General features: G+C 40.4%; 1 protein-coding gene across 1 annotated transcript; it reads right to left on the bottom strand.

Annotated features, from left to right (window-relative positions):
• Positions 1 to 633: 633 nt before the first annotated feature.
• On the bottom strand, positions 634 to 4,367 carry LOC136331888 (nucleolar RNA helicase 2-like). The gene is given in 5 exon segments (XM_066271042.1): positions 634 to 1,636; positions 1,638 to 2,112; positions 2,115 to 2,143; positions 2,145 to 2,496; positions 2,996 to 4,367. Coding segments are annotated over 5 exon segments (2,328 nt in total). The 3' UTR covers positions 634 to 1,536.
• Positions 4,368 to 11,273: the final 6,906 nt, after the last annotated feature.

Below are 11,273 nucleotides of genomic sequence, written 5' to 3'. Positions count from 1 at the left end.
TGGCTTGCTGAGCCCTATTGCAAGGTGACCAAGTAAGAGGCAGTTAGACTTGACTAATTCAGAGAAACCAGGTCCCAGCAAGACTTCATTTTTCAAAATAAATAAATGAAAACAAGACTGGCTGTGGAGTTTAACTCCTCCCATCATAGTTTATTCCCTGAGAGTCCCAGTGCATAATTCCTAGGAATTAAGGCGAGAAGATAATGCCACTCTTAAGCTCCTGGACCATGCAGAGAGTTTTCCAGAGAAGTAATATTTGAGAACTCACACAGTTAAATGGCTAGGGGTTAGTTACATCAAGTTCTTGAGTTCCCTCAAAGCAACAACCAAAAATAGCCATAGTTTGTCTTAAAAAATAAAAAGAGTCCTAAACAGCTAAAAGCTCCCAATGTAGTAGCAGTCTAATAGAAATCGATTCCTATAATGTGGCTGTAGGAACCAGGCCTTTGAAAAACTAAACCACATCATGCTACCTAAAAATTTCATTTTGCCCATTAGATGTTAATCTCCAGAAACAGCAATGATCCATTAAGTTTTCATCATTAAAGAACGCTTTACCATGCACCTCCACTTGTTCTTCTCTTTGCTCTCCACAGTTGTTTCCTTCTTGCATATAAAAAATATTTTCAGTGGTTCTTTTTTTTTTAAAATTTTTGAATCTTCAGCAATGCAAATCTCTGCCCCCTACTCCCTTAATTCTTTCTTGATAAATAATATTATCTTCCAATAGGAAGTGGGACACATTATCATCAAGCCCCATTTATCCAGCCTACTTACTCATGAAGAAAGTTATGAGGCCATCTTATACATTTAGAATTCCTTAAAGATACTTGCTTTCTATTAAAATATTGTTATTTATATACATACAGATATATAAATGTACAAAATCTGTGAAGAATTCACTGAAGCACAACTCACCTTATACAGAGAAGCTAGAAATGTATCAAAGTGCACATAATGATGGCTAATCTCTATAACATCTATCAGATATATCACACATCCTCCAAATCTAAAGCATATGCTGGCATAAACTTTATTACATCCAAGCTAAGTTTGACATCTTGCTTCAAAACATCACTCAGTATTCTCGGAAGACGTGCTATCAGACCACACGAGGACCTGTGGCAGTGGCTGAGGAATGCCAGTCACACAGCAAAGTGCTCTCCGGATACTGCTGCATTCCCCATAGGCATTTAGGAAAGAAGACCATTAGTATAAAGACAGATCAACTTAAAAGTATACGCAGATACATGTTTGACTTTATCTTATAATCTATAAAAACTGCATTAGAATAAACATGTAATGAATTCATACACCTTTACAAAAGGAAAACCTGATATAGAAGTAGCAATCAAATTATAAATGATAAGCATCAGATGAAATAATCTGGATGAAGCTTGTCTCTCTGGAATAGAGGGGCCTCCGAAAGTGGTCAAGAAGGAAACACAATGTATGTTTAACTTTGTATGAAAAAAAATAGTCAGTTCCATGTTGCCAAACATATTTCTGTTTTGCCATATAAACCTTCTATTTCAATTACTGACCGAATGCTTTACTAAAACTCTGTTTCTGGCCTTTGTTTTGGAATCTGTTATTTCTGTTCCTACCTCCTGATCGCTCTCCTCTAAAGTTTCTATTTCTGTCCCCTGGAGCTTCTGTTTCTGTCCCGCCATCCCCTAAAACCCCGATTGCCTTCACACTGGCCCCTGGGGCTTCAGTATCCCTCCCATGGTCCTGGTTGCTCAGTGTCCACAGAGAGTTGCCAGTGCCGTGAATCATGCCATTTTCCCTGTATTTCCATCACTGCTGCAGTAGGAACATCAAAGCAAACACCCTGCTTTCCTTTGAGAAAGATCATTCCCTTCACTTTAGAATCAATACCCTCACCCAGCTGCTCTTTAAGTTCTTTCCAAGCATAATTAATGTTTGGCATTTCAATTGAGCACTGCAAGATCATGGTCACAAAGCCCGCATCTGTGTTGATCAAGGAGCGCTGGTCTACAGATGTGGCACCTGAAATATGGGCCAGTGCTGCCGCCAGGGCTTCCACAGCACCCTTCTCCTCTATCAGTTTCTCAGCTGTCTGCTTAAAGTGAGTAATAGCAGTGGGAGAACAGAATCCAAAAGTCTGATAGCATCTTTCTTTTATTATCTCTGTAGCAGAAGGAACACCTATTCGTTTAAATTTAATTCCCGCTTTTTGCTCCACTGGTGCTAACTGATATTCTTCCTTGTGCTGATAAAAGCAAATGCAAACTCCAGTCCTTCTGGCTCTACCTGTTCGCCCAGAACGATGAATGTAGGACTCCACATCCTTTGGTGGAGAACTTTGTACAACCAGATCAACCTCAGGGATGTCTAACCCACGAGCACCAACGTTGGTTGCAACCAAAACTCCAAAATCACCATTTCTAAATCCTTTCAGGGTGATTTCCCTTTGCTTCTGTGGAATATCTCCAAGTAATGACTGGGCATCCTGCTTTATGGATGTATTCTTTTTTTTTTTAATAAATTTTTATTAATGGTAATGGGATGACATTAATAAATCAGGGTACATATATTCAAAGAAAACATGTATAGGTTATTTTGTCATCAAATTATGTTGCAAACCCCTCGCCCAAAGTCAGATTGTCCTCCGTCACCCTCTATCTAGTTCTCTGTGCCCCTCCCCCTCCCCCTAACTCTCTCCCTCCCTCCCTCCCTCCCATGTCCTCCCTCCCCCCCCACCTTTGGTAACCACCACACTCTTGTCCATGTCTCTTAGTCTCATTTTTATGTTCCACCAATGTATGGAATCATGTAGTTCTTGTTTTTTTCTGATTTACTTATTTCACTCCTTATAATGTTATCAAGATCCCACCATTTTGCTGTAAATGATCTGATGTCATCATTTCTTATGGCTGAGTAGTATTCCATAGTGTATATGTGCCACATCTTCTTTATCCAGTCTTCTATTGAAGGGCTTTTTGGTTGTTTCCATGTCTTGGCCACTTCTGAGACAACTCCTGGGCTTCTTTCTTACTTTCACAGAAGATGATACTGCGCCCATGAAAACCACTGTATTCTCAGATCACATCCCCAATAACTGCTGCTCTTTGAGTCCAGTGGCACTTGATGGCCAGATGCTCCACAGTTATTGCAGTTTTCTGAGTCTTTTTACCAATCAGGTCCACCTGTTCATATGTAGATTTCATGTATTTCTTAGCAACATATACCCCATGAGGGCAAGTTGCAGAAAAAAGCAGTGTTTGAGGATTGTCTTCCAAATCTTTCTTGTATGCCACACTTAAAATCTCTTCCACTTGATCAGCAAACCCCATATCCAACATCTGGTCAACTTCATCCAGAACAACATGCTTAAGTTTGGTGAGATCTAGCTTGCCATTCTGCAGGTGGTCTTTGATACGACCTGGTGTCCCAACCAGGATGTCAATCCCATTTTGCATACGTTCAATTTGACCTCCATAGGGAGTTCCACCATAAAAACAAGCCACTGCCAACTTTTTTGTGATGTCACTGAAGTCTCTACTTACTTGATTTGCCAATTCCCTTGTGGGTGCAAGAACCAGTACCTGAGGGGCACGGCCTCTCTTCCGGTCTTGCAGTTCTTTCAGAAGCTTCTCAATCAAAGGGATGGCAAAAGAGAATGTCTTCCCAGTTCCTGTCCGTGCCTGTGCAATTAAATCTTTTCTACTATACACATGGTAAAATGTCTTTGCTTGTATAGGAAACAGGAAGGTCACCCCATGGGCTTTGAGAAGTTTAATAGTCTCTTCAGACATGGGGAAATTAGAGAAAGCTCCTTCTTTTTGTTCCACAGGTATTTCCTGATCCAACTCATTGTTACTTTCTTCAGTGGCAGTTTCATTGTAGTTAGAGTCGGGTGCAGAATGAGAGAATCCATTCTTTAGTTGGGGGCTTTTCTCCCCAATTTCTCCATTCATTTTCTTTTCTTTCTTCATCTTCTTGGGCTTAGGAGCACCCACTTCTTCAGAAGGCTCTTTTTTTTTTTTTTTTTTTTTTTTTTTGGTTTTCAGAGGAACAACTTTCTTTTCCATGGGCTCCTTTGGTTTTTTTACATTTTTGATTTTAGGAGAAATCATGTCATCTTGAGATGGCTCCTCTTTCTTTTTTGCCTTTTTGGATTTAGAAGAATTCATGTCAACCTCAGAAGGCTCTGCTTTCTTTTTAACTTTTTTAGCTTTTGGGGAAATAGCATCTTCCTTTTCTTCTGCTGCCTCTTCAGTCTTATTCAATTTTGGCTTCTCTTTTCTACCTTTCTTCTCATTTTGTTTTCGTGGTGTCTCCACTTTTCCCATGGCTGCGTCTGATTCCAAATCCGCTTCAATGAGGAGGTTCCCTGGCATCACGCAGCACCATCTGTGTAGGCCCGCCGATATCGGCCACCGCGTCGATAACGTTACTTCTTGTTTCCCAATATGAATGCATTTTATTTCTTTCTCTTGCCAGATGATCTGGCTAAAACTTCCAGCACTATGTTGAATAGGAGTGACAAGTCTGGGAGCCTTGTGTTGTTCCTGATTTTAGTGGAAAAGCTTTCAGTTTTTCTCCATTTAGTATGAAATTAGCTCATGATTTGTCATATATGGTCTTTATTATGTTGAGGTACTTTTATTCCAATTTTATTGAGTGTTTTAAACATAAAGGGATGTTGTATCTTACTGAATGTCATTTCTGCATCTATTGATAGGATCATATGATTTTTCTTTGTTTTCTTGATGTGGTGTGTTATGTTAAATGACTTATGTATATTAAACCATCTTTGTGCTCCTGGAATGAATCACCCTTCAAGATGTATTTTTTTTTAATGTATTGTTGTACAGTGGTACCTTGAGATATGAGCAGACCAGCATACAATTTTTTTTTATTTTTATTTTTTAGATATGAGCTGTGACTTGGTCCATTTTTTTTGTTAGAGATCTGAGCGAAATTCCGAGATACGAGTTAAAGTCAACTGGTCGTGCTTCAGCACTTTTTAACGACACTCGTTTGTCACATTTCCATAACATTTTAAAAGGCAGGCAAAAGCAAATCTCTTTGGATATATTTTTATTCAAAAATCTTGCAAGTGAAAGTGCCGAAAGTGCAGCCAACAAGGCAAAAACACGTGATGATTAAATGAAAAATACATAATATTAGGCTTAGGTTAAGTTTAAGTTAAGAAAGTGCATTTTTTTTACAATTAAGTTTTTGTGGTTTCATTTTAAGTAAAGAAAGTTCAGTTTTAGTTTTGTTTAAAAAATGCAGTTTTAGGCCTGACCTGTGGTGGCGCAGTGGATAAAGCGTTGACCTGGAAATGCCGAGGTCGCCGGTTCGAAACCCTGGGCTTGCCTGGTCAAGGCACATATCGGAGTTGATGCTTCCAGCTCCTCCCCCCTGTCTCTCTCTCCTCTCTCTCTCTCTCCCTCCCTCCTCTCTCTCTCTCTCCTCTCTAAAATGAATAAATAAAAAAAAATTAAAAAAAATAAATAAAAAATGCAGTTTTAGTTAACATTTAGTGTTAAGAAAGTGCAGTTTTAGTTTACGTGTCTACAGTGCCTGCATCCCTTCTTCCCTCCCTCCTCCTCTGCCATTCACCTCCATTAGCCACACTCATCTGTGTCCAAGGTTAGAATACAGTACTAAATAACACTTTTACTTTATATATTTTGTTATGCATTGGTAAAGTATACCTGTGTGTTTCTTAATTAAAAACATGTCTTTTTTCATAATTTAGGATAGTTTGGGGATGTTTTACAGGGCTGGAACAGATTAAATCTATTTCAGTTATTTTAAATGGGAGAAATTTGTTTGATATACGAGTCGACTGACTTACAAGCTCGGTTACAGAACGAATTACACTCGTATCTCAAGGTACCACTGTATTCGAGTTGCTAGTATTTTGTTTAGGATTTTTGCATCAGTATTTATTAGAGATATTGGTCTGTTTTTTTCTGTTTATTTTTATACTATCTTTGCCAGGTTTTGGTAACATGATATTGTTGACCACATAAAAGGTGTTAAGGTGTATTGCTGCTTCTTCTGTTCTTTGGGAGAATTCGAGTTGCATAGGAACCAAATCTGAATGTTTGGTAGAATTCTCTAGTATAGTCATCTGGTCCTGGACTTTTATTTTTGGAAATGATGGTTTCTTGGAGGAGGGGGACGAAGACAGAAAGAGGGACAGATAGGGACAGATAGTCAGAAAGGGAGAGAGATAAGAATCATCAGTTCTCTGTTGAGGCTCCTTAGTTGTTCATTGATTGCTTTCTCATATGTACATTGAGCAGGGGGATAGAGCAGAGCGAGTGACCCCTTGCTCAAGCCAGCAAACTTTGGGCTCAAGCCAGTGACCGTGGGATCATGTCTAGCAACTACCATGAGAAAGTAACCCTGCGCTTAAGCTCGTCACCTCCTGATCAAGTTGGATGAGCCTATTCTGAAGCTAGTAACCTCAGGGATTCAAACCTGTGTGCTCTGCATCCCAATCCAACTCTCTATCCAGTGTGCCACCCCTGTCGGGCTTTTGGGAGGTTTCTGATAGTTATTTATATTTCCTCCTTCCTTATGGGTCTATTTAGGTTTTCTACTTGTGACTTAGTCGAGGAAGATTATAGTTGTAGAAATTTATCCATTTTATCTAGGTTCTTGAATTTGATGGCATAAAATTTTTCATAGTATTGTACTATGATCTTTTGTAAGTCTATGATTTCTGTGGTAATTTCTCATCTTTCATTTTAGATTTGTTTAATATGAGTCATTTCTTTTTTTACCTTCATGAGTCTAGCCAGTTTCTCAATTATATTGATCTTTTATAAACTGAGCTGTTTGTTGCATTTATTTTTTTCTATACTTTTTCTGTTCTATATATCTTTTAGTTATGCTGTAATTGATACTAATTTACTTCTGCTGACTTTGGGGGCTTTTTATTTTGTTTTTTCTAGTTATGTAAGGTGTCATGTTAGATTGTCTACTTGGGCCCTGGCTGGTTGGCTCAGTGGTAGAGCATTGGCCTGGAGTGCAGGAGTCCCGGGTTCGATTCTCGGCCATGGCATCCATCTGCTTCTCCACCCCTTCCCCTCTCCTTCCTCTCTCTCTCTCTCTTTCCCTCCCACAGCCAAGGCTCCATTGGAGCAAAGTTGGCCTGGGCGCTGAGGATGGCTCCATTGCCTCTGCCTCAGGCACTAGGATGGCTCTGGTTGCAACAGAGAAATGCACCAGATGGGCAGAGCATCGCTCCCTGGTGGGCGTGCGGGGTGGATCCTGGTCGGGTGCATGCGGGAGTCTGTCTGACTGTCTCCCTGTTTCCAACTTCAGAAAAATACAAAAAAAAAATAGATTGTCTACTTGGGACCTTTTATGTCTCTTCATATAAGCCTGTAATGATAGAAACATTCTTGTTACATACACTTTATTTTTTTTTGTGACAGAGACAGAGAAAGTGATAGATATGGACAGACAGACAGAAAGGGAGAGATATGAGTTGCATTAGTTCTTTTTTGCAGTATCTTAGTTGTTCATTGGTTGCTTTGTCATATGTGCCTTGACCAGGGAGCTACAACAGACCAAGTGACCCCTTGCTCAAGCCAGTGACCTTGGTTTCAAGCTGGTACCCATGCTCATACCAGATGACCCTGTTCTTAAGCGAGCAGCCTTGGGGTTTTGAACATGGGTCCTCTGCGTCCCAGTCTGACACTCTATCTGCTGTGCCACCACTTGGTCAGGTCTCTTACTGCTACTTTTATAGCATCCCTTAAATTTTCATGTTAAACTGTCACTTTCTTTTGTCTGTATGTATCATTTTTGTGTGTGTTTGTGTTACAGAGACAGACAGGGTCAGATAGGGACAGACAGAAAGGAAGGGAGAGAGATGAGAAGCATCAGTTCTCTGTTTTAGTTCCTTAGTTGTTCATTGATTGTTTCTCATATGTGCCTTGATTGGGAGCTACAGCAGAGCAAGTGACCCATTCCTCTAGCCAGTGATTTTTGGGTATAAGCCAGTGACTGACTATAGGTTTATGTCTATGATCCCATCAGTGCTCATGCCAGCAAACCCCTGCTCAAGCTGGCAATTTTGGGGTTTGAAACCTGGGTCCTCTGTGTCCCAGTCCAATCTCTATCTACTGCACCACCACCTGGTCACACCTTGTATTGGTCTTTCTGATGGAGGCAGTCAATTCTTTTTTTTTTTTTCTTTTCATTTTTCCGAAGCTGGAAATGGGGAGGCAGTCAAATAGACTCCCGCATGCACCCGACCGGGATCCACCCGGCATGCCCACCAGGGAGCGATGCTCTGCCCCTCTGGGGCGTTGCTCTGTTGCATCCAGAGCCATTATAGCACCTGAGGCAGAGGCCACAGAGCCATCCCCAGTGCCCAGGCCATCTTTTGGTCCAATGGAGCCTTGGCTGCAGGAAGGGAAGAGAGAGACAGAGAGGAAGGAGAGAGGGAGGGGTGGAGAAGCAGATGGGTGCTTCTCCTGTGTGCCCTGGCTGGGAATCGAACCCAGGACTCCTGCACTCCAGGCCGACGCTCTACTGCTGAGCCAACCGGCCAGGGCTGGAGGCAGTCAATTCTTGTGGCACTCTCTCATATTTTTTTTATTCATGAATCTGTCTTTTCTCTGTAGCATCTCTAGTTGCCTGTTTTGGGTGTTACTTATTCCCTTTTTTGTCTGGCTTGTTTTATTAGCTAAACTTGTTACCTCATTTTTCAGTTCATGTATTGAGTTCTTCATCTCTGGTTCTTTTTGAAAGTTTAAATCTCTTTCATGAAGTACTATTTTTGTTCATTAATTTCTTTCTCAGCTCAATAAATAGCCTACTAGTGTTTTCACAGAAATTATTGAGTTTTTATAACTTCAGTTTTTAAATTCTCTCTTTTACGTCCAAGGTTTCCATGTAGTTGAGATTTCTTTATGGAGCTTTTTTATTATTTATCTGAATTACGTCTCTTTCTTGTATATTCATGGTATTTGATTTCTTCTACCTTGATGGCATTTGAAAGCGGTATTGTTAAGAACTCTAACAAGAAACAACTAAAAAATGAATAACAATAACTGAAAAAAAATTCATGAAAAATATAAAAATTATATACATAATGATAAGTATAATGAAAATCCACAGAAAAGGAGAAGCATAAAAAAGGAAAAAAGAAATCACAAACAAAAATAATAAAATATAAAAATTAAAGATAACAAATTTAAAAAAGAAGAAAAGAATAAGAAAAATCAAAGTAAATTAAATGAGGAAACGAAATATAGCGGTACCTTGAGATATGAATTTAATTTGTTCTGTAACCGAGCGTGTCAGTCAACTCGTATATCAAACTGCCGATACTGGACCTGTGTGCCAACCGGCCAACTAGCAGCAGCTTCCCAAATCACGACTCATATCTCGGAATTTCGCTCAGATCTTGAACAAAAATACAGACCAAGTCACAGCTCATACCTTAAAAAATTCATATGTTGGTCAGTTTGTATCTCAAGGTACCACTGTAGAAGAAAAAAATGTTTTTAGGTTTTTGTGGTTACTACTTTTTTCCAGTAGGTGTTGCTTTACTGCAAGGTTTGGCTCTGAGATTCTTTGGCAAAACTCCACCGAGACCTTCCTATTAATGATGCAGGCAGGGCTGCAGTCATTGGTGGATGTGGCGTGTACTGAGAGTTTTACAGCTTCAGGTTTATAGCTTTATGGTTTTGTGGCTTTAAGGTCCTAGCAATGATGATTTGATGTCTCTTGGAGCTCCTCGCCACATGTCAAGAAACCAGGGGACCAAATGAGGAGCTTTATTTCTCAGGGGAGAGAGTGGCTTTGGAGAGCTAGCTGAGGGGTCTACCACTGCCACTCTTCCTACCTGCGAGGTGAGTTGGCACCTGAGAGGCTGGGGTGCTGCACTTTATTTTTTGCAAAAAGTGGGCCACAGGCAGACCATGGAAAGTGTGGCTGGGACCCTGAGCTCAACCCACCCTCTCTATCCCCCCTTAGTTCAGCACCTCCTCCTCTGCCCCTCAGCCTCTTTGCTCCTCCTATCTGAAGGAGGCTCATGCACTGTGGACTTGACTCTTCATTTCATGGTAAAAAAGATGCAGGCATCATGGCCCTTCCTCCTTCCCGCAGAGCAGCAAAGAAAAAGAAAAAAACCTGGTCAGACTGCTTTTTCTCCTCTTCAGAGCTGACTGTGAGTGTATTTTATGTTCCACTGCCCTTTCAACCCACCACACCTTTGGTCCATTTGGTGTGGGGATCATTAGGTGCCCTGTGAGCCCAGCTGGGGTTACTTCACTGTGTTTTAGTTGTTCAATTTGTTGAAATTTCAAGTGGAGTGATCAGGGTTATCTCTCATGCTGCCATTACTCTCTAGTCACTTTCTGATACTAGAAATATCTCCTTTGTGATGTCAACCTGGGAGGGCAACTGTGTTCAATATCCTTATGAGGATAAATCAGAGTTTCAAGCATCAATAAGAAGGGAAATTACGCTTTAGTTTCATGTGGCTACAGTGTCAGCTCTGTGGACGGGATTAAGGGAAATGCACCTTCTATAGGTCAGAATAACTGAGGAAGTTCTGACGGAGAAGAGCAGCTAGTAGAGACCTGCTCACCAGATTGTTGAGAACGTCTTACTGTTTTAAGGGAGTGTTGAAAAACAGAACGTGGAGGGTACATGTGGATGGGCACTTGCAAAAATTACTGTTTTTATAATTATTTAAAAATTTCATTATTTATATTGTGTTCCTACAATGTTATAACAGAGTTCTCTATGAATGTGTATAAAAATTTTCAAAGAAATTAGAATAAACATATCAATTGCTTTAAATTTTTTTCTATTATTATGGATGTTCTTCTTGCTACTGTGTTTATTAAAAATGAGTATCAGCCTGACCAGGCAGTGGCACAGTGGATAGAGCGTCAGACTGGGATGCAGAGGACCCAGGTTTGAGACCCCGAGGTCGCCAGCTTGAGCACAGGCTCATCTGATTTCAGCAAAGTTCACCAGCTTGGACCCAAGGTCACTGGCTTGAACAAGGGGTTACTCAGTCTTCTAAAGGCCCACGGTCAAGGCACATATGAGAAAGCAATCAAATGAACAACTAAGGTGTCACAATGAAAAACTGATGATTGATGCTTCTCATCTCTCTCCGTTCCTGTGTGTCTGTCCCTGTCTATTCCTCTCTCTGACTCTCTGTCTCTGTAAAAAAATAAAAAATAAAAAATGAAATAAATAAAAATGAGTATCACCTGACCTGGTGGTGGCACAGTGGATAGAGTGTTGGA

The sequence above is a fragment of the Saccopteryx bilineata genome, chromosome 3 (genome assembly GCF_036850765.1).
Source record: "Saccopteryx bilineata isolate mSacBil1 chromosome 3, mSacBil1_pri_phased_curated, whole genome shotgun sequence".
NCBI classification, from domain to species: Eukaryota; Metazoa; Chordata; class Mammalia; order Chiroptera; family Emballonuridae; genus Saccopteryx; species Saccopteryx bilineata.
This window is presented reverse-complemented; position numbering and strand designations above follow the sequence as displayed.